Source organism: Amaranthus tricolor, chromosome 6, assembly GCF_026212465.1.
Source record: "Amaranthus tricolor cultivar Red isolate AtriRed21 chromosome 6, ASM2621246v1, whole genome shotgun sequence".
Classification (NCBI taxonomy): domain Eukaryota; kingdom Viridiplantae; phylum Streptophyta; class Magnoliopsida; order Caryophyllales; family Amaranthaceae; genus Amaranthus; species Amaranthus tricolor.
In genome coordinates, this window is record NC_080052.1 from 27,261,050 (window position 1) to 27,285,325 (window position 24,276).

Sequence of the window (24,276 nt, forward strand, 5' to 3'; positions counted from 1 at the left end):
CAAACGAAAAAAGAAATAAGGAAAGCAAAAACAATTTGCATGTAGAATGGGTTGATGATAAGCGATCCTACAATGATTCTGATTAATTTTGATTTGCTTCGATTTAAGGATCCATCATATGATCTAAATCGTAATTCGATTGATTGAAGGACGAGTTGGCTCTCATAAATCTTATTGGACAAAATTTGCATATTCTTCTGTTCATAAGGACAGATGCAAAACCACATTACATATAAATGTTAAACTACAACATGAAAACTCTGATTACCTCGATTTAGTCGCCATTGGTGACCAGATGCTACGACCAAAACGTGGCGCTCGTCATTTTTGATTAGTTGGAGACCAAAGCATGGGTAGTCGCTAGTGTCTGGTGGCAAATGGCGACTACTTTGTGACCAGATGGACATATGATAAGTTGACAACCGTCCTTTATATATTATATTTTATATTGTCTTTTAAGTGTTAGTCGTTGACTAGACACCAAATAGTCATAATCCGCGACCACTTTGAGACTAGATGGTGTTCACTCTTCATTTTCTTATTTTTCTAGATTATTGAATTAAGTTTGTTTTCTAAAGTTAGTTGTTGATTGGTCGTAAAGTAGTCATAAATTCAATACATCTAATAGACTATAGACTAATACGACTAATATTAAAGTATAACTCATTACTGATTTATATGTATATATAATTAATAAAAAGCTTGTAGCCTAGTAGTTGAAATGTTGTATTTTGCCTTTGTTGCAAGAGGGTTGGATTCAATTCATAGCTCTTGCATTTTCTTTGTAGCATTGAATTGTTTCATGCTTGAGGGAAATTAGTTTTGGAAATGGTTTCAAGGACGATTTAGTGTGGCCAACATGATCTATAAAAAATATATTTATAATATACGGTCAGAAAGGTGGTTGTAATTAATTAGTTACTATTTATCTACCACTTTACTACCACTTGTCTGGTCGCCAATTGTGATAAATGGCTGCCAAATGTTGTATGGTCGCCAATTTACACCAGATTGCTATTTTACTATTAGTAGCAATCTAGTCGCTATACGCCTATAACAACAGACCAAATTGACCAGAATAGAAGCAATTTGGTCTATACGCCTATAACGACCAAATTGCTATCATTTTGTGTTTTTATTTGTTGTAATATGGTGAGACTCTCTATAATAATTTTATATATTATCTTAAGGCGTGTTTAATGTAGCAGTTTAATTAGATATTAGTGGTTTAATGAGATTAAAAAACTATTTTAGAAAAATTGCTATCACTATTCGGTAAAGTAGCAATTTAGATAGCTTTTCTGGCGCAAGTAACTATTTTTCATAACGTTACAATTTGTAGCATTTCAAAATCAAAGATAACTTTTAAAGGTTTTTATTATATTTTTCGCTACATTTGATAAACAAAAAAGCTACCTTAACCGTTACTTTTATCAAACAACAATAATTTACACAACTAATTAAACAACTAAATATCAATTACAATTATACAACTACAACTATCACATTCTAACAATTATTTAGACAACAAATAGCTACCCCCAAGCCCCAACTACCACCTACAAAAGGCCCCTTATTCTTTTCTATTTTTTAATAATAAGTCAAACGTCGCGTTGCTTTATGTTTATTTTCATAATTTGGTAATTGATTATAATTTTCGTTTTTTGGATGATTTTTTGATATCCTTTTATGATTGTAGTTATGATTTTCTCATATGAAATCGTCTCTTACTTTATTTGTTCTTTTTCTCTGCTATATATTCTAGTTACTCAAAGAGTTCATTTTCATTTTCATATACCAAAGAAAATCCTAAACACAAACATATTCAATTGGTTTGGGCAATAAGGTTATAATCTCTATTGACCTTTTAAATTGCATATCATTATTGAAATCATAGTAACCATTTACCCTGTTGCATGTCCTTCATCCTGGGCATCCCCTTCCCTTTTATTCACTATTCATGGATTTTACATTTTAGTGTTCAGCTAATTTTGTATGAGATCATCTCACCGTGAAACGATTTCATATAAAAGGTTCATTATACTAAAAGTTTTTATTATTAGGCTTTTTAAAACATGTATAACTCAAGTCTCACGGTGAGACCTTCTCATACGAAACTTTGTGTTTAGTATTATTTTCATTTCACAACTCCTTAATATACATTACGTTATAGATTTTTGTTTGATTAAAATTATTATATATTTGATTAAGTGTTTTTCTTTTATAGATGTCGTATGATATTTTTTTAATGAATTATTAGGTCTCTTTAAAATGTAAAAAATAATATATACATGAATTAAAATACGTACTTGTTCAAATCATCAATTAGGCCATTTCGCTCTTAATGGGTCTAACGCAACAAAAGTCCAAATTTCTCCTTTAACGTCATGTCTTGGTGTTACCTAATGATGTCAACGGCATCGAGTCTTATAATTAATATATTTTTTTAATTGATAACTCTAATTTAAAATTGTACATGTAAGAAATTATTTTAAAATTATAAATTTTTACTTTAATATATTAATTGTATATTGAATCAGTTTAATAAAAATGTCTCAGAATAAAATTGTCTCATTATAAATTTTTGATCAAAATTCTCGACTTCCGCTTTACGAGGTAAGAACTAAGAATTTCTAGCGTTGTCGCATATTCACATCAATCACTTTAGTCTTTATCTCTCTAAGCTTTGGCAATCAACATCTTACTTATTCTAAACCCCATTAAACTTTAATTTTAAGGGTTTGTTTAGAAACATTCCTATGGTCATGGCCGGATCCAGCTAGCTTTGGTGCCTGTCTATTGTTTTGAACAAAATATACATGTTTGTAAGGAAATGGTGAGGATCGACCTAGGATCAAAGACTATAGATGAGTCGTGCGCCCTTAAACAAATAAACTACTAAATTTCTTTGAATTTAAGTGTATTCATTAATTAATAGCCTCTACTAACCACTAAACTTGTATTCGTTCATTAGTACATGTGTATTCGTTAATTGTTTGATAAATGATAACTTTTATTGAGAGAGATGTATTCTGTAGTATTCCTAATGATTTTATTACTCGCCGATTTCAAGATATGAAAAATCGTCGAAATAGAACATTAAATTTCATTTTTATAATAGGGTGAATTAAAAACATTATAATTTTTTTTATATTTTTATGAATTTTTTTATTTATATTAGATAATTTTTGCATTAATTGAGCACCCACTGAATATGCAATTCTGATAGTAGTAACTTGTTTTTTCCAATTTCAGGTCACCTTTCACATTCTTGTACATCCTTGCTAGCCGTCTTGTCTTCTTCAGGTGATTTTTTTTGCTATTTCATAAAGTTTTCTTTTTGAAGCATTTGATTATTTAAGTCTTTTATTTATAGGTATTTTCATATCGATAAATTTTGTGCATTGTATGAGTTTGTATACTATTATAATTAAGAAAATAAAGCAACAAAAGATCAAATAATAAAGAAACGACGTAATATACTAATATCACTCTAAGCGTATCATTGTTTATTAAAAGTCACCATTTAACACTAATAGTATTATACCTACATTTTCTTATTACTCTTTGGTAATACAAATTTTCTTTTATAAAAAAACATACCCAAACCTTGGGAGTTAGCAATTAGTAGAAAATAAAAATCACTTGTGCGAAACAAATAATCATAGTAAATTTCAATGGAAGAGAAATAATACTTAAGAATTAAAACAATTCCAATCTAAATTTACTCACAAATTCTTATATGAGATGGTCTCATGGTGAGACCATGCCTATTGTGCTAGCCTAATATATAATTTTTTGTCTTAAAATAATCACTTATAATGTTAGAGTAATCACTTATAATTTTAATATAATCATTTTTATAGTCTTAAAATGATTACTAATATATTGGGATGAGTTATCCCACATCGATAAATTGAAAATGGTGTGCACGCTTTATAAGCTATTAGAGACCTTCTTCCCATTGCCATATAGTTTTGGGATGGTATATATCTCCTTGGCTTATGAAGTGTGTGCACTTGTGTCCCCCCGTTAATATGCTGGCATTCACAATAAGTCCAGCCTAATTTAACATAATAACCTTAAAACAATACTTATGATCTTAAAGTAATTAATTGAAGAAATAAGCTATTATATGAACTCGTCTCATGGTGAGACGATCGCATACAAGACTAGCTATTTTTAAAAGCATGGGTTTTGGTTTTTAAAAATCTTTATTTTTTTCCTATCTTACTTTTAATAGTATTTCACTATTAATATTTAATAGTGAAATACCATTCAAAGGAGAATATAAAAAAAATTAAAAATTATAAAAACCAAAAGTGAAAAAAAGTGTCTTTTTATAAAGAATACAAATACTATGCATGCATTCATCAATTGACACCTGATATGGGTGAATTACCCATTAGGTAGATATAACTGAGCTCAAATAAAAAGATGAAACAATGTAGAAAGTTATTATTTTTAAGTTTAGAGTTCATTAATAAATTCTCTAATCATCATTCATAATTTATCATCATGAATGAATTTAATATATGTGGCTTCTATACAATGTTGTCTATTATTCTTGTAACAATTCTCATTATGGGTATGACCTTGACTATGGGTCGGGGTCAATTTGGCCTGCCATCTCTATTGTTGCTTTGTATCATACTTATTGTTTTTATAATTTTTCTTACACAAATTCTTGTGTGAGACGATTTTATCTAGAGACGCTCTTTAAATATGAACTATATAACTCAATTAATGCAATTATTACCATATAAGCTCCTTATTTTAAAGTCGTCTCACAACGAGACAATCTCTCAAAAGATTAGCTCTATGAGAATGAGGTTAAACACAAATTGTATGGACTCGATCTCACGATAAAGGAAGCAATCTCGGAAAGTTTAACACAAATTCTCAAAATGAATATCCCTAATATTAGTATGAATTTAAAATTAATTAGTGATAAAATTATGAGTAGAATCAGAGGCAAATTTCAAAAACTAAATCAAACATAAATACATCATTAGTAGAGAAAAAACATAATTACGATAGCAAAACCAAAGTTGATATTTTATTAATAGATGAAGTACACCAAATACAAACAATAGTAAGCAATAGAGAAGCTAATTGATACAAAAATTATGTGTAGATTAATTAAATTCAAAGAGAATTATGGTGAAGAATAAGAAAAATAATAATAAGAACAATAGGTATGATACAAAGTATTAATGGAGATGGCGGGCCAATTGGACCCGGACTCATAGTTAAGGGTAGACCTAAAATGAGCATTGTTATAAAAATAATGGACAATATCGTATAGAAGTCGCAGATATTAAATTCATCCATGATGATAATTGATGATTGATGATTGATGATTGATGATTAGAGAAATTGACAGTAAATTCTAAACTTAAAAATGATAATTGTCTACATTGTTTCAACTTCCATGCATGTCCTTTTAAATAGTATGGTGGATGGATGTATGCTTGGTATTGGCATCCCTTGGTGAAAAGACATGTCTTTTCACTTTTGATTTTTATAATTTTTATTTTTTTATATCCTTCTTTAAAAGGTATCTTATTAATAATAATAGTAAAATTACCATTTAAGCGAAGATAGGAAAAAAAAATAAAGATTATCAAAAACCAAAATACATGTTTTTGAAGAAAATAATTATTTTGGTATACACTCTATTTTTTTTTAAATAACTATTCATCATTCACTCTTATTTTGACATTTGTGGACATATGAATATACAATCATGTCAATTATTCTTGTAACAATTCTAAATCCTTGGTCTCCTATAACAATAGGATCAGATTTAATTTGCCTGACATCTCTATTAATACTTTATGTTATTATCTTTAATTTTACAAATTATTATATAAGACAGTCTCATCATAATTCTCCTTGAATTTAATTAAATTACTCTGCACATAATTATCGTATCAAGTTTTTCTGTTGATTATTATTTGCATTTGGAGTGCTTCATTTAATAATAAAATATCAACTTTGTTTTGCTATCTTAATTATGTTTTTCCTTCACGACTATTGATGTGTTTTATGTTTAATTTAGTTTTTCATAACTTGTTATAATTTCTACTTATAATTGAATTACTAATGAATTTTTAATTATTTATGATAGAGAATAGTACTATGCATTTGATTTTATTTTCAATACACGAAAAATTATCATATGAAATAGTATATCGAAAAAAAATATTAATTTCTATAAATAAAAAATACTAGCATTAGAAAATAGTGTTGATTCAATAATGATATATTGAATAAATACTATTTTCTAATGCGAGTATCTTTTATTTATAGAAATTAATATTTATTTTTCAATATACTATTTCATATGATACAACTATACAAGGTATGGAATATTTTACCCATGAACAGAGGCCAAAGGGTCTTAGGATGTGCACTGTGAGGACTCACTAAGGACTTTTAATTTTATGAGTCCTTATCTACATATTTTTTATTTTTTTTATATTAATGGAATTAGATTAAAAAGTTTCATTAAAATTTAAAATAATATAAATATAAAGAAACTTTAAGAATGTGAATTTCTTTTATATGTATGTTCATAAGGTCCGTAGCAAGGACTCAGCATATGGCCTTATAAATATTCAAGCAACTTTAGGAATTAAAATAAAGTTTTACATTCAACACTCACTATAAGACCTCATGAAAATGTGAAAAGCAACTAAGTTTCAAAATAAAAATAAAACTCATATTGAGACGAATTAAATAAAATTTAAACAAAATAAATTATAGATTAAAATTAATAACATACAAACTAAGGGGTTGTAATTTGTTTAAAAATAATAATAAACTAAAATCATTAATCAACTACTTTTAATATGTCATTGAATTCTATATCCATAGAAAGTTGATATTTTGATTAGATATTGTTAAACTAAACTCATAAGAATTCAATAAATATACAATTATGTCAATTATTTTTATAGCAATTTTAAGTCCTTGATCGTCCTTAACAATGGAATCGGATCTAATTCTCTAACATCTCCATTGTCGCTTTATGTTATTATAAAAAAAACATACCCAACCCTTGGGAATTAACAATTCCTAGAAAATATAAATTACTTAAAAAGAGAAATAACTCTTAAGAATTAAAACACTTCATATTTAAATTAACTTGTTTAACCAATGGTGTCTTTATTTATATTTCATTTTAATTTATAAATAAAATGTAATTAAGTTAGATTTTGCTTGATTCAACTCAATGTATTTAATTATTTTAAAACTTTATTTTGCTTTTTTAATAAAATTAGAAATTAGAAATTTACCAGCAAATGTAAAAATTCAACTACCAATAGATATTGGTAATTTTGAATTCTTGTATAAATTGCAAATTTCAGTGTTTAAAAAAACAAATAAAAAATTTCTTTGAACTCAGATAAAAGAAGTAATTTGCAAGAAAATAAAAATTTTTAGTGAGATTTTGTCTATGTCAATCAAACGGACTTTTAAAATAAATTATGATATATTGAATCAACACTATTTTCTAATGCTAGTATTTTTTATTTATGGTACTTAATATCTATTTTTTGATATACTATTTCATATGATACAAGGTAAGAAATATTCTGCCCATGAACAGAGGCCAAAGGGTCTTAGGATGTCCAGTGAGAGGACTCGCTAAAGGGCCTTCAATTTTTTTCGAGTTCTCATCTACATATTTCTTTTTATATTAATTTAATTAAAATAAAAATTTTCATTAAAATTCTAAATACAAATATAAATAACTATAAGAATGTGAATTTGTTTTATATGTTCATAAGGTCAGTTCATGTTTATAAGGTCTTGTGAGAGATGGTCTTTTGGATGGTCTCTTAAAGAAACCATCCATCTCTAATTAAGTCGACCTATAAAGAAAAATGAAGAGTAAAAATAGACATTAAGTCTTAATGGGTTGAGTTTGAAAGATGTCTTTCAAATGGACGGTCTCTAAATAGTAAAAACTCACATACGGCCTTATAAATATTCGAACAACTTTGGGAATAAAAATAAAGTAAACTCAGCATAATCGCATAGACCTCATAAAATTGTGAAAAAGGCAAAACAAAGTTTTAAAAATTAAAACTAAAATTTAAGAAGGATTAAACAAAATTTAAAATAAAATACAAATTAAAATGTCGTTGTTTAACAAGTAAATTTAGATAGGAATTGTTTTAATTCTTTAAGAATTATTTCTCTTGCATAGAAATTTACTACAACTATTTTTTTGACACTAGTAATTGCTATCCCCTAGGGTTAAGTATGGTTTTTTCATAAAAGAAAAATTTTATTTACCGAAAAGTAATAAGAAAATTAAGGATATAAACCAACATAAAACATTAATGCAGATGTCAGACAAATTAGATCCAATCCCATTGTTATGGGAGACTAAGAATTTAGAATTGTTACAGAATAGTTGACATAATTGTATATTTATATGTCCATAAATGACACAATAAGAGAGAATTATAAATAGTTTCTTAAAAAAACTAGAGTACCCAAAATAATTTATTGTTATTTTTATTAAAAACATGTATTTTGATTTTTAATAATCTTAATTTTTTCCCTATCTTTGCTTAAATGGTAATTTTACTATATTTAATAAAATACCATTTAAAGAAGGATATTAAAAAATAAAAATTATAAAAATCAAAAGTGAAAAGACATGTCGTTTCACCAAGGGACGCCACTGCCATGCATACATCCATCTACCATACTATATAAATGGACATGCATGGAAGTTGAAAAAATGTAGACAATTATCATTTTTTAAGTTTAGAATTTACTAATATTTTCTTTAATTATTATTCATCAATCATCAATCAACAATCGTCATAATGGATCAATTTAATATTTGCGGCTTTTATACAATACTGTCAATTATTTTTGTAACAATGCTAATTTTAGGTCTACCTTTAACTATGGATTCGGGTTCAATTGGCCCGCCATCTCCATTAATACTTTGTATTATACCTATTGTTATGTTTTTTATTTTCCTTATTCTTCATCATAATTCTCCTTAAATTTAATTAATCTACACATAATCATTGTATCATGTTTCTCTATAGATTACTATTATTTGTATTTGAAGTGCTTCATTTAATAAAAAATATCAACTTTGGTTTTGCTATCTTAAATATGTTTTTTCTCTATAATAATGATGTATTTTATGTTTGATTTAGTTTTTAAAATTTGCCTTTAATTCTAATTAATTTGAAATTCGTTCATGCTATAGAATAGTACTTTGAATTTATATATTGTTTTAACTACATGAAAAATTATTGAATATTACTTTTATATACTAGTTAACTAATTATACGTATATATTTTGAATAAGATAGTTGACAGGAGTATATGAATTAATTTCTATTGTTAATTAATTATAATAAATAAATTTTAAATCAAATGAATTAATATATAGTGTTTTGATTATCATTATGAATTTTAATTAAGGATTATTTTTTTGATGGATATCATTATCAATTGATGCTGCGCACGAACACAACTTGCTTATGGTTCGACGCAGAAAGCTTCAGCGAGTCCGTCAACCGCTACATTGGGCTACAGATGTATCAAATTAATGAATGGAAATATGGAATCAACATGACCACAACCACCTGACATATAATGAATTTTACGTTTGATATCTCATTGTAACAATTCATTTTTTTCTGTTGTATTTCTATTAAATATTTTAAATGTATTTTAAAAAGAATTTTTTTGTTCTATTTAAGTGTAAAAATTAAAACTATGTTAGCGTGATAACAACTATTGTACATCATAACATATACTAAAAAAAATGTAAAATAACACATGTCTTCATTTTAACACCCATGCAACGTTGAATTATTTGATTGGATATCAGTGCTTGAATATGATAATTATTTTTAAGATATTTTTTGATTGAATATCAACGTCTGAATGTTGGATATCAATTTTTGAAAATATCACGACCAGTCTAATGCTTCAAATTGTTACCACTTATTTTAAAAAATTTTAAATATGAAAAATATTTAAACGAGATAAAGATAATATGTAATTGAATCACTAATTAAAATTAATATTTTTTATATTATTATATATTTAAAAAAAGCGTGTATTTTTTATACTAATTTTACAATAATTACAAATTACTTTCATCATTGTTGTTTAACACAACATTTTTTGATTCTTAGCTTTCATTTTTTTGAACTTTTTTTTTTTTTTTGAATTTACCTGTATTTATTTCTTTGTTATGATTGGATGACAAATTCTATTAATAATTCACGAAACGTGATGACAAATATTTAAAGTATTATGCCTATAAATGGATGACAAATTACACATATATTCCTATTGTTTTGGCTTCAAGAAAAATTCATAAACATATTTAGTTGTAACCTTATGTACGTGAAGACAAACATTTAGATGTGAGCATCATACAATATAATAAAAGAATTTTAAAAATTTAAATGATGATTTTATAGTGCTTTGTCAAATAAAATGTTTTTATATATTAATTTATAAATGTGATTGCGTGACACTCAAAAAATTTATTACATAATTTTTGATTTTAAGTATTATTAGTAAGTTGTTACAAATATTTATCACATCAAATATGTATAATTAATTAAAATCTTTGTGAAAACTTTAGATGGTCTAGAATTATAACTTACGAAAATATTTATTCTAATTATGCTCTAAAATTATACTAAAACGTAATTTTGATGGTCTTTAAGAATTCAATTAAGTAAAATAAACTAACTAATTATAACCTATTATGTTAATACATTTGGCAAGACTCTAAGAAGTTGTCATTTGTTATTTTTCAGTTTTTTTTAATAGTATTTACGATTATGATTTGGCAAGACTCTAAGAAGTCACAATTTATTATTTCCAGTTCTTTTGATAGTATTTCTAATATGATATGACGTATAATGATATTATATTGTGGATATTCAACTTTAATTATCTCATTTTTTTAAAAATTCATCCAGCATATTACCATTTGAAGACACGGTTATAGAGAGCATTGAATATATATAATTGTGAAAGAAAAACTGTTTATGATTAAAATTTTATCCCTATAATATTAACATAATATAGTTTATGAAAATTTATATGACAAATTATTTATAATTAAACATGTAGTAAGTATCGTGGTAAGCAGTAATATATTTTCATACATTTTTAATACGCTATTAATTCTTTTGCAAGTCATATTGTCATGTCAATTCACTATTGGAAAAGCCCTAAAATATGATAGAGGTCAAAATTCATGTTACTATTTTTATAGACAACGCTAATTCTTTGAACAAGTCCAGTTTTAGACAAAAAAAAAGCAGTCCACCCCACTCAAGTTTCCAGATCATTTTCAATTGCGCCTCATAATTATATTCTTGTATTCTATAGAAATTAACGAGTATGATTAAATGTGCAAATAATAGTTTTAATTAATTAAATATAAAATTATTATTAATAATAACATGTTATAATAAAAAACGTACTGGTCATTCATTTAATTTGATCAAAGAAAACAATCATAAGCATCAAAATTCAAAGACAATATATTATAAGTTCGGTTCAAGACAAAAAAAGTTTATAATAAAAATTTTTTTTAAAAAAAATCACAAATATAAATAAAAAAGTGGAAATACAAAACGGACCACTTAAAAAGTGTATCAAATTCAAATAAAAGGAATATCTCTGAATGCCATTAGCTATATAATTATATAAGCAAAGTTAATATGAAAATTTCTCCATAACAATATTTTACACATTTAAACTTTGATCGAATTTCTTAATACACCATTTGTTGCTCTTAATGCCATTATAAACAATATACTCCCTCAATTTAATTTTAATGGTCAGATTTGCTAGCTTTTTATGTAGTTTTGAAGCATAATTCAAGTTTTAATGTTCAGTCTCAATATATATTATATATTCATTTTATAAAAAACATAAATAAATATCTTAAATTTAAATTATATATTAAGATGAACCTAACAAGATCTTATATAAATATATATTTTAAACTTTTATATTTCATGAAAAACATTGTTCAAATAAATTTCTCTCTCATCATATAGAATATATATTATTCTAAATGTAACCAACAAAATAAGGTGAATGAATTGAAATATTTTCCATTATCTTATTATGTGCGCGATTATAGCATGAATCCATTAGCTGAGGAGAATATCGCTCCAGGATCATTCGATTAAATCCATTAATATTTAATTGTATAATATATAATATAGTAAAATATAAGCCGATTTACTTGGGTGTATACTAATGTTTAAAATTCGCCGGTGAATGCATGAACTATATTTTTTACGATGCCCTGAAAATCAATCCAACCGAGTACCGAGGACTAATCTTTGTCAAAGATTAAAAAAGGTAATTCAAGTCAATATATATTATTTCATACATTCAAATACTCCAAAAGCATAATCCGACCCATACGGCGAACTTGGTTACATACTTTCATATACATTATACATGCGTGTATATATATATATATACATAAATATTCTAAAGTACAATAAAGAAAGCCAAGAGTAAAGGGTGCTAATATTAATACTTTTATTGCATTATTTTTAAAAATTTAGGATTAGGATAATCATACAATTAGCAAATCATTAAAGTGGATTGATTGTAATAAAATGATGTCTTTTAGATCACTAATTTGTAGCAGGCAATTCTCATTTGTTGCAATAAACAACATCTTCAAACAATCAAATCATAATCATCATTACGAAGGTTAATTAATATTGTATTAAATTAAGTGATCTAATGTTATTTCACTAATCTGTAAATTAATTTGTATTATTTGCTTAATGATTTAATTAATTTCTTTTTGTGATCTTCCTTTGGTTAGCTTTGAATAATCATAGAAATCAGTTGATTAAGACGAAGCCAGTTAGTTTCACAAAATCGTACTTACAGCAGCAACAATTGCGGAGATTACTACTTCCAGCAAAGGAAGATGAGTATGGAAGTCTTATTCTGGAAATGCAGGAGACAAGAATGGATTCCAAACTCTTTGGAGTTTCCCTTAGATCTTCCCTTTCTTATTGGACCCAACTGGTTATTCTTCTTCTTCTTTAGTTAATTTCAATCGTCGGTTGTTATTATTATTGATAGAGTATAGTCTTTAATCATTAACTTAAACTTTTGATTGACCTGATTGATTGTTTTCATTTGGTATCAGTAGCCGACGTGACAAAAACTCATGGGTTTAAATCTCATCTATTTATATCAAGTAGATATTGTTAGCCGTGATAATTCGTCACATAATCACGCGTGAGCCACTCGTGTGGACGCACCTACGTGGCACCCATGGGTTTAGACCCATCAATCAGGTCATGAGTATTGACTTGCATACAACACATTATGAGTTTCACTCTTTTCCAAAACCATATGGTATTAACAGGATTATACACTAAACGTTACATACAAGTCTACCACCTACTATTTTTATAATATGGGATTTTAATTCCTCACATGTGAAGCATTTCCAATATATATTTGGTGCATAAAAAGAGTATGCAGGTTAGACATATGCATCATATTACACTAATAATATGTGTGGTAATATGAGCTAAATCTTCTTGAAATGAGTCTAATCCTAATTAGTTTATGATTAGTCATTTTAAGAAATTCTATTATTTCTTGACCATTATATATCCCATCAATCCCCTAATTTGTGTTCATTTATTCTCCCTTACATGTATAAAATATTTTTCATGTCCGGTGAATATAACTAACAAATTGTTAATGATTTACGTTTTGTGTAATTTCTATTATTAATATGTTTATTTTTTTTTCCTATATTTGTTTTTTTTCAGGGTAAAAGAGGTGTTTGGATTAAACTTGCTATAAAACATGCCAATCTTATTGAAGCTGCTCTCAAGGTAATTATAAAGTTATAAGTAATTACTTAATTAAGCTAAAAATCTTTTTATGAGTATATAACATATTTTGGGGTCTTAACCATCGGTTTAAGTTTTTCATTGAGTTGGTTCTTTAACATAGTATCAGAAGCCAAGGTGACAAGAGGTCATGGGTTCGAATCTCAATCACTCCTCATTTATAGTAGAATATTCAGTGCGAATGTGCTCTCACACTTCTAGCACAATGGACTCTCGTGTCAGAAGGCGTGTTAGAATATATAATATATCATGAGCCCTCAACCATTAGCTTAAGCTTTTGGTTGAGGCGGTTCCTTGACACTTTTTACTAGCTATAAGAATGGAATTTATTATACAAATGCAGGAAGGTTTTAGGTACCACCATGCAGAACCAGAATATGTAATGCTAACCAAGTGGCTTCCTAAAGATGAACCCAATAGTCTTCCTGCAAATGCATCTCATAGAGTGAGTGTGGGTGCTTTCGTCATCAATCACAAGAAAGAGGTATTGGTTGTTCAAGAGAAGAATGGAATGTTAAGAGGAAAGGGTGTTTGGAAGTTTCCTACAGGAATGATCAATCAGGTATTGAGTCTCATTAATTAGGGTTCTTTATATTTCATGTTGTTTATGGAGAATCTAGGTTCAGGCGTGCTTAGATCATGGTCAATGCCGTTTGACTAAAAACCTTATTATTGAAATGTGTAACGAATGATATAGAAGAATAATAGCCGAGTTATTGGTTCTATACACATACATGTTGAGGTGAGTGTTCGGTCCACCTTATTGTTAGAGTATATAACATATTCTGGGGCCTTAACTATCAGCTTAAACTTTTGATTGAGTTAGTTCCTTAACATGGTATCAGAAGTCAGCATGACAAGAGGTCATTTTTATAGATGCCATAAATTTGCAGGGGGAGGACATTTGTGCTGCGGCCGCGCGGGAAGTTAAAGAAGAGACAGGGGTGAGTACAGCACCAAATTATTTGGTAAATTTCACTTGGAATTGATAACAAGTTTGAGTAATTTTTGTTGGAATTTTGCAGATAGACACAAGATTTGTGGAAGTGCTGACGTTCAGGTAGAATTCCAACCTCTAAAAAGAGTGGTCTTGCTTTGCTAGTACTCTCTGTTACTTTGAAATTGCAACAATAAAAGTTGGCATAAAGATTAAAGAGTCGTGAGGACATTTGACATTGAGTTCTACGAAAGATATTACTTCAAATAGAAGAACTATGTGGATGTGAATTGAATAAAGTGTAGATATTTCCGTAAAGAAAATATGACAAAGTTATCAAGAAATCAATCCAACCAAAGTATAAGTTGATAGTCAAAGCCTCAAGTTATGTCATATAGGCCATCACAACCTCCTTATACAGCAACACGTTAGCCTTTTGAGTTAGAAATGTGAATGTAACAATTAATCTTTTCATGCATTTTGCAAAATATTCCATACAAAATAAGGGTTGCTTTCGACTCGTTCGCTTTTGATACAATATGTCAAAGGAAAATGTAACATATTCAAAGGAAGAAAGGCCTATAACGTTTGCATATTGTTGAGTTACTGATTTTCTCGATCTTTTGGGATTAAGACGTATAAACTTTTTCTATGATTTCATATGATAACAGAGAACATCACAAGGCCTTTTTCCTGAAGTCAGATCTTTTCTTTGTGTGTTTACTGCAACCGTTGTCCTCCAACATCCAAGTTCAAGAATCAGAAATTGAAGCAGCTCAGGTATATTTGAATATTATACAGTACTTGCTGGAAATATATACGATACTGTCAATGATTTAACTCAACTAAAAGCTCAAGCTGATGGTTGAGGTCCAAAATATGTTATATACTTTAACACACCCCTTTACACGACAGCCCTTTGAGCTAGAAGTGTGAATGTGTAAAATATTGCACTTAATTTGAGGGGTGGTTGAGATTCGAGTTCGTAACCTCTTGTCTCATAGGCTCTGATACCATGTTAAAGAACCAACTCAACTAAAAGTATAAACTTATGGTTGAGACGCCATAATATGTTATATGCTCTTACAAAATCATCCTAAATCTTTTAGGATTAAGACTTTGTCATTATTCTTGTTGAGTTATCATATTATGGTCTTATCGAATTCGATATGTGCAGTGGATGCCCTTTGAAGAATATGCAGCACAGTCTTTTGTTCAGAGATATGAGCTGCTAAGATACATGGTTAAAATTTGTAAGGCTAGAATGGATGGTAATTACTCAGGCTTCCCTGGAGTGCCTATCAAAGCAAGTTTTAGAGATGGAAGGGATTTTATCTACTTTAATAATCAAAACAAGTACAACAACAATAACGATAATAATGTCAAAGCTTTAGTCTCAAAAAATTAGTGTCGAAGTAATCAAAACAAGTTGGTGTCAGCAAATTAGCTCATCGAAAAATCTACACGAAATATCTTTGATTGTAATTTATAACTATTTAAGAGTGACATTAAGATAAAAATTGAGTTCTGTAAGTAGGATATACCGGATTTCATGATGATATTGTGTTGTGAAGAAAATTTGCAGTAGCTTGGAGAACTTACCTAAGAATGCTAGTGGATATAGAGGCAATTATCTACTCCTATCTACAAGGGGATTTCTTTCTTTTTTTTTTATCTCTTTTTCACACACACAAATATATATATATATATATATATATATATATATATATATATATATATATATATATATATATATATATATATATATATATATATATATATATATATCACATTTTATAGAGTTACTGTTTAATACAAGTGTTTGGCATTTTTCTTGATTTTTTAGTTGATTTTTGATTTTTTGCTTTTTCTTTTTGTTACGCAGTAAAAAATATGTTAAATATGATTTATCAGCCAATTTTTTTCAATTAGTCAAATTAGCCAATAATTATTTGCAAAGCATACCTTTACAAAATTTCAACTTATATAATTAATTTTTTGTTGTAGTAGAAATTTTAGCAGCATATTCTCCTTATATCAAGTTTGACTCAGATAGTTATTTGATGGCTTGGCTTAAATCAAAGGTCGTGACTTGTTTATAAACATCAAACCTATTATTGTGATGAGCCAAGCTAAACCATCCATGAGCATGATGTGCCAAAAGAAAAATTATCTGTCAAACTCAATAACAATGTTGTAAAAATAACATGACCGTTATAAGTGACAAAGTTATTTAAAAGAAAAAAAAAATAATATATAGGCTAAATTTCTACGATAAAATAAAAGATGAAAGTTTTAAAAATTGACCACTATAAAAGAGAAATTTTAGAATTAAATTTCGCCATAACATATGAAATTCAAAGGTAAGATTAGAGCTTTTGACTAGGTTTTAATCCTCACCCTATAGAAGAAAGATTAATTTTTTCTCACGATTTTCCAACCTTATCCTGTTAATCAAATAAAACTTAAGACAAATTAAAGAAAGTTGCTTTATAATTTTATATTAAACCTATCAAATTTTATCTAATATGATATTGGACATAAAATTGACCAAATTTAGTGGGTCATAACCTGAAAATTTTGATATGTAATTCGAAAATAAACCGACTCAAAAATACTTGAAGAATTGGGTCAAACCCGATTGAAACCCGAATCTGATCATTTTGACCCATTTTCATTTCACGTTATTATTTTTAGTCAAAACCCACAATAATTCTAGTCAATTTTTTTTATTTTAAGTCAATATTCTTTATTGTACCTCAAAATAGATCCTTTCTTATAAAAAAAATTATTATATGAAGTATATTTTTCTTTTGAAAAAATAAATCCTTAGCTTGTTGGATCAATTCAAATCCATTTCAAACCCGTCAAAACTTGACAGAAATTAACTCGACTCAAAAGTGACCTGATCCGCAATAGCAGGCCATTTTGACCGGTCTATTTCATATCAATGACATGATTTCTCTAATTGTTAAGGTCACAAAACCAATCTCATATTTATTGTGCATACATCAACATTATTCACAAAACTGACAATAACAAAAATAGTAAAACCAAGAGTAAATACCCATTAAATGAATAATTAAAGAGGCAATTAAATTTACAAGTTGCAGAGTGAATAAGTAATGAACCTAGCTATGGTAGTTACATATTAATACCAATAAGCATGATTATTTCTAGTTTAATTATAGAAGATGAAAGTTATTATCATCCTAAAAATGGTTAAAAGTTGCTTTATTGAATCAGACTTCCTCTACCTTTATCATAATTCAGTTTCCACGACATACTTGGATTGGTTGGATTGGGTGTAAATATTTAAAAGGGTAAAAAAAAATCAAAGAAAATAAAGTTGTTAAATGAGAAATTAGTGAAATTTAATTGTTGTAGAGGTGAGAGAACGATTGCAAAGTAATAAAAAATAAAGGGAGCTCTCAATTTTGTGGGTTAAATATTTACCCAAGGGGAAAGTGGGGAAATATATTACCTCCATAATACGAGAAATTATTTTTTTTCTATTATTATTTTTATTTCATACTCATTTTACCTTCTTCACAACTATCTCAATTATTTCAAATGCATCTCTAGTTGCTTTCATTTCACTAGTTTGACTTTATTTTCCTCTTAAATATTTAATATTTACATCTAATCCAAGCATAGATTGAGAAAATAATTTTCTAACTAATACATGCATCTGCAAATAACATTCATACATTATTCAATTCATTTCATTATAAAGGAAAAAACTGTCAAGGTAACAACTCAATTTAAAGTTTACGCTAATAGTTAAGGCCTCATGATATATATTATATACTCTAACACGTTCTCTCATACGAGAGCACTTTGGGCTAGAAGCGTGGATGCAGCAAACTTTCTTTATAGATGATATTCCACTTTAAATGAGGGGTGGTTGATATTCAAACCTGTGAGCTCTCATCACGCTGGCTTTAATACCATGTCAAGAACAAACTCAATTAAAAGTTTAAGGTAATGGTTGAGACCCTAGAATAGGTTATATACTCAAATAAAAACGGCGCAATGTAGCAAATTCAAAGTGACGGACAATAAATTACCTTTAATAATGTTAATGAGTATGCAATGCATAATCAACAGCTTAGCACAGAACCCAGTATTCTTTACTGTATCTTCTAGCTGGTTTTTTCCTTTTAGTCTCTCTTTGTATCCCAATTTTGTTTTCTTAGCTTGAAAATGCAGACGAATTGGAACCGAAACTGCTCGAAGGTGTTGATGGTATTGCTCATGGCATCATTCATATTGAGTTTTCCTTATTATATGCAGCCTGATCCCCCTGTTATGCTCGCCATTCTGCTGTCAATAATCCCGATTTCAACCTTGTTCTACTCCTTTCTTCTGCTGCTTTTGTCTTGGTGATCATATATCAAGGCAAACAATTTCAATCAAATTGTATGATTATTGTCGATTGGAGCTTTGGTTAAGAGACAATGGCATGCTAGTGTAGATAATGCAGTACAAGGAACGCCTTCACATTGCAATAACTCTTCTAGATGTCCATAGTTAGTTCATGTTAATCTTAAGGAGGATTTGTAGTTTTTCAATGGCATTACATTAATCTCATAGAAATAGCTATTTTACCTTTTATTTGTCCTTTTGTTTTCATTTGTGGGTCTGTTTTGAGCCGAGACTCTCACTGCCACAATCTCTTTATCTCCTTTGATAAGGGTATTGCCTATCGTCATCTAGCCTCCCTAACCCTGATCATAGCTTCTACGAGTACGATATACCAGGTATGTTGATTAAGATTGTCATCATAGGAGGGAAATGGGAGTGCAAAAGCTAAAAACACACATGATTAAGATCAAATTATTCTTCATAAATATGCTAAAAGCTGAAATGTAAGTGATTTACATGTGACATGAATACGATCTAGCTAACATTCTCCTAATGCTCATCAAATTTCTTAGCTACATAATCCTGTTTGCTAACCAAGAAGCTAAAGGCAGGAAGGCATTGCAATACAATTTGTCTCTCTAATCAAAGTTCGGAAAGCCTTAATCTCAATAGTATGTCTAACGTCATCAGCTACATAAACCAAAACAAATCAGTGTGAGAGACATCTCGGATAAATCGATAAGTAGCAATGATATTCACATTCCGAGATAATCTAATTTGTTGGTTCCGAATCTTCAACTGTAGGAGAATCGGGTTTTGCACCAGTAATAAGTCGATTCTTGTAAAGGGCTTCAAGTTCATTGAAATAAGGGCAAGACTTAGCATTCTCAGCATGTTTCTTGCCATTACTAGTAGCCCTCTTGTAATACTTATTAAGATTATCCCATTTCTCCTTGCATTTCTTAGCAGTCCGAGTATACCCCATTTTCACCATATCAGCTGATACTTCGTCCCACACAGGAGCTTTTGAATTCGAGCCAAAACCATTGAACTTATGATCCAATGCGGCTCGCAGAGTAATCAGAGCTTGAACTTCAGATGTGGGCCATCTCTTGTTATTAGGATCATACTTATCCTGTTCAGTTGGCATTGGCACACATTCTGAACTACCATTTTCCTCGGACTGAGGCAATGGTAGGAGTTCCGGAACCTGTATTTCCGGAACTCCAAGCGCATTGCGAATGAACGAAATCAGTGCCAGATTACGAGCAGCCTCCTGTGCTCGAATCTGCTGCTCCTCCTTAGCTCGCTCCATCTCCTGGCGACGCCAGGCTTCTTCTCTATCAATCCTCTCCTTTTCTTTCCTCTCAAACATGTCCATTAACTGCTGGTGCATCTGTTCTTGTTTATGTATAACTTGATTCATTAAATCTTGTAAAAATAACTCCATATTTTTTCTTCTTTTCTTCCTTGGTTTCCCACTTGAACTAGGCTCTTCTCCTTCACCACTACCATCCGAAGATGAACTGAATTCAAAAAATGTCAAATCAAAAATCAAAAACTACCCTTTTGATTATACTCCACACAAGTAAATTACCCACAAACAAAAATACCTTAAAGCAATAGAATATGTAAAAATTGTACTAGAAATATACTGTAAAAGTAAAATTTAACCTTAAAGAGAAATTGAGTTGAGAAACTTGGGATTTGAAATTGTTAATCAATTGGGCATCCATTTCTGTCTTCAATTTCATTAAAGCTTCAGCTGAATTAATATCTTCTTCCAAGTTTCCGACATTTCCACCCATGTTTGTTTGAAATGGAAGAAACCCTAATTCCGACGAATTATACCCATTAATTCTAACTAATGCTTCGTCTTGAGAAATTTGATTAGAATACTCAGGAGGATTCCGGCCGTTGGATCTAATTGGACGGAGTTTCTGGGGAGTTGGGGATGGAATCAATGGCGTTGGTTGAGGGTAAAATAAATCAACGGAGGAGGATTGAAGTTGAGATTGAGGTTCAGGGAAAGGAGTTAGTTCTTCGGGGAAATTGCCGGCGGTTAATTGCCGGTCACCGGTAAATATTTCTTCCATTAGTAAGGAGTGAAGATCAAAATTTAAAGGTGAAAATTTTAAGGAAAGGATAAAAGTGTGGCGGCGGGGAAAAGTAAGGATGAAAGGGGTGAAACTTAAACTAGAAATGAAGCTTCTTTTGGTAAAACTTCAGAGTTTCTCTTAGGAAACTACTACAAGGTAAATGAAGGTGATAACATTTTTTAAATTACTACCCCCATTGTCTAACGTTTTTCTCATATAGAATATTTCATGTTAAGGAAAGAGAATTTTAATTAATATTTTTAATATATATTTAAAATATAAAATATATTTATGTGAGATCTCGTTATATTTGTCTTAATGTATACTTTTTATATTATATATTTTTATAATTTTTTATTATGTATATTTAGAGATATTATGATTTAAAATTTATATTAAAAACTGTGCAAAAAATAAATAGAAATAAAAAAAAAACAAAGAGAGTATATTTTAAGAAATTATCAATGGTAGTAATTAGCTTTTGTCATTTATTAATGATACTATTACATTTTTTGATTCTCAATAATACACGGTACAAAGAATGTTGTCATGTACAGTGGGTTTAATGAAGTTAATGTGGTTTAAGTATCCATTAAAGAGCTAAAAATTAGCTCACAGGTTAGTATGGGTTAAAAAACAACCTCTTTATTTTCCTCCTCGCCACTCTAATGTTTTCCCTTCTTCATCCCCCACTCTCCTTCCCATCATTGGTATCCCTGCAAGCTCTCTCCGTCATTACATTGATAATATTCCCTCTAAAAAGTTAGATGCCTGAGTATCCTAATTTTAATAACTCGTATAAAATAAGACATGTTTTATTGATTGATGATAAGGCCTAATTGGAGATATTGGGTAGATTTGATAGTAAGGATATGATATACATTCTTGTGTTGAATACGAACCTAGTGCACATATTAAGGATACAAGGAGATTTAGAGCAACCCAACAAAGTACAATGCTTCAAATCAATAGTGTAGTTATTGATCAAAACCCAAATGGCCATCCCAGTTCATACTTCTAACACATTTCATACAAACAACCATGTTATTAAAAAGAAAATTGTTTTTTGATATATAATTTTCACTATTTCTCCTTATTTTTTATATAATTTTCATTAAGGTTAAAAATTATGTTTTACAAAATTTTATACTGATTAATATATACACCAAAACATATGAATTCTAGTGAGTCAAATTTAGGTGCAGTGGTTTCTTAACATATTAAATAATTAAGAAGAAAGAAGTTTTACTTGTTTAGACAAATTAACATCTCATTTGATTTAAACCTTTAAACTACTTTGGAAGTCTAGGTAAATCACGGTTATTTAGAAAAGTAGTAAATCACTACTATGTGTCCTAATTTTACATGAGAGATTTTTGGTGTTTTGTTTTTTCTTTTTTTATTTATTTTATTATTATTATTTTTTTTGTAGTAATTTATAAATTATAATTATTGACTAGAATTTTCTTTAAACTACTATAAATATTAGATTTCAATAATATGATTATTTCCTTCAAAAGCTATTTGACTTGTTTTTAGTGTGTACCTTTTATCAAAGATGATGAATATGATAAGTTTTAAATAGGGCACGAGTTTTTAATAGGTCCTCAACACGTAAATTCGATTTTGCATGAAATATGAATCATTACTAATAGAATTAAACCCGAAGTTATATTATCACATAGAATATTTTTTTTCCTTATAATAATAATATTGTTTGTGGATGTGCTATAAAATAAATTCTAATACTCTTTTATCTTTTCATTTGTTTTATTTCTCATTGTACGCGCTATTCATCAATTACTTTTAGTTTGTATTTTCTACTTAATTTATAAGTTAAAACATAGTCAAGTGAAATCTAATTTGGTTCATCTCATTGTAAAACTTTAGTAATATCGACTTTTCTTAAATTTTAATCATATAAAATTAAAGATATTAAAAGTTGAATTAATACATCAACAAATATGTAATGAGATATATGACAAATGAAAAGAATAGGTGGAAGTACTAATTGATATAACTTGAAACAACTAATCTTGTGAGAGATCGTCTTTCAAAAAACGACCTCAAAATAAAAAGTCCACAATTTTGTTTTCTCTTTAATTTGTATTAATTAGGCTATTTAGCTCATATATTTAATGCGTCTCTTGAAGAGACTATCTCTCACAACAATTTAGGAAAATAAATGTAATGTTGAATCAGGGATCGTTGTCATGAGTTATTAACAAACAAACTAACTAAAATTAAGAAAACAAAAATTAAATTGCCTAATAATTAATTTCTTAATTATAGTAAACAACAAAATTTTGGCCAATTTTCATGAAACGACTCCGGTATGTAATTGAGACTTAAGTAGAGTTGGGCATAAGTTGGGTTGTGCCCGAAGAGGTTTTAGTAAACGATGATATGTGAAATTAACAAATTGCTCTTATGTTATAGAATTTGATAGGGTGAAAGTTTTGTGATTTTAATTTGTTTTTTTTTAAATTATTTATTTTATTATTATTTTTTTCGTCTTTTTATGATAATTTACAAATTACGCTTATTGATTAGGATTTATTGGTGCACTAATGGTACGACTTACAAGGAGAAGCTACTCCTATGAGATGTTATCTCCTAATGGGATTGTTTTGAATTAAGGAGTCTATGTTTTGAATTTTTTTTCAGTTAATCTTGTATGAGACCGTCTTATTATAAGAAAAGTTCATATAATTAGCTCATTTCTTTAACTCATTACTTTAAGATTGTAAGTAACCATTCTAAAACAGTAAGTGCATTTTGGATAAATCTAATAGAAATGGTCTCACCGTGAAAATGTCTCATTTAAAAATTTATGTTTTCTTTTTGATTTATATTAATTAAATTATTTAAAACATATATAAAACGCATTTCATATGAGACCGTGTATACAACATTTTGTGTTAGAGGAAGTTTGTGATGTGCC

General features: G+C 28.4%; 2 protein-coding genes across 2 annotated transcripts; one reads left to right on the forward strand and one right to left on the reverse strand.

Moving 5' to 3' along the window:
- The first annotated feature begins 13,023 nt into the window (after nt 1-13,023).
- LOC130815228 (nudix hydrolase 2) lies at nt 13,024-15,712 on the forward strand. The gene is made up of 6 exons (XM_057681616.1): nt 13,024-13,083; nt 13,845-13,910; nt 14,272-14,490; nt 14,822-14,876; nt 15,469-15,501; nt 15,539-15,712. The coding sequence occupies exons 1-6, from the start codon at nt 13,024-13,026 to the stop codon at nt 15,703-15,705; spliced, it is 600 nt and encodes a 199-aa protein (XP_057537599.1). The 3' UTR covers nt 15,706-15,712.
- A 2,946-nt stretch (nt 15,713-18,658) lies between these two features.
- Nucleotides 18,659-21,440, reverse strand: LOC130815724 (trihelix transcription factor GT-2). The gene is made up of 2 exons (XM_057682208.1): nt 20,908-21,440; nt 18,659-20,759 (listed from the first exon to the last, which is right to left on the reverse strand). The coding sequence occupies exons 1-2, from the start codon at nt 21,327-21,329 to the stop codon at nt 20,006-20,008; spliced, it is 1,176 nt and encodes a 391-aa protein (XP_057538191.1). The 5' UTR covers nt 21,330-21,440; the 3' UTR covers nt 18,659-20,005.
- Between the last annotated feature and the right edge of the window lie 2,836 nt (nt 21,441-24,276).

Bases quoted from the DNA above. Each gene is read 5' to 3' on its own strand.
- LOC130815228 (XM_057681616.1), top strand. From the start codon at position 13,024: ATGGATTCCAAACTCTTTGGAGTTTCCCTTAGATCTTCCCTTTCTTAT. The intron at 13,911-14,271 runs GTAATTATAAAG...ATACAAATGCAG, and splicing joins TTATTGAAGCTGCTCTCAAG to GAAGGTTTTAGGTACCACCA. The intron at 15,502-15,538 runs GTATAAACTTTT...ATGATAACAGAG, and splicing joins CGATCTTTTGGGATTAAGAC to AACATCACAAGGCCTTTTTC.
- LOC130815724 (XM_057682208.1), bottom strand. From the start codon at position 21,329: ATGGAAGAAATATTTACCGGTGACCGGCAATTAACCGCCGGCAATTTC. The intron at 20,760-20,907 runs GTTAAATTTTAC...TTTTGAATTCAG, and splicing joins CAACTCAATTTCTCTTTAAG to TTCATCTTCGGATGGTAGTG.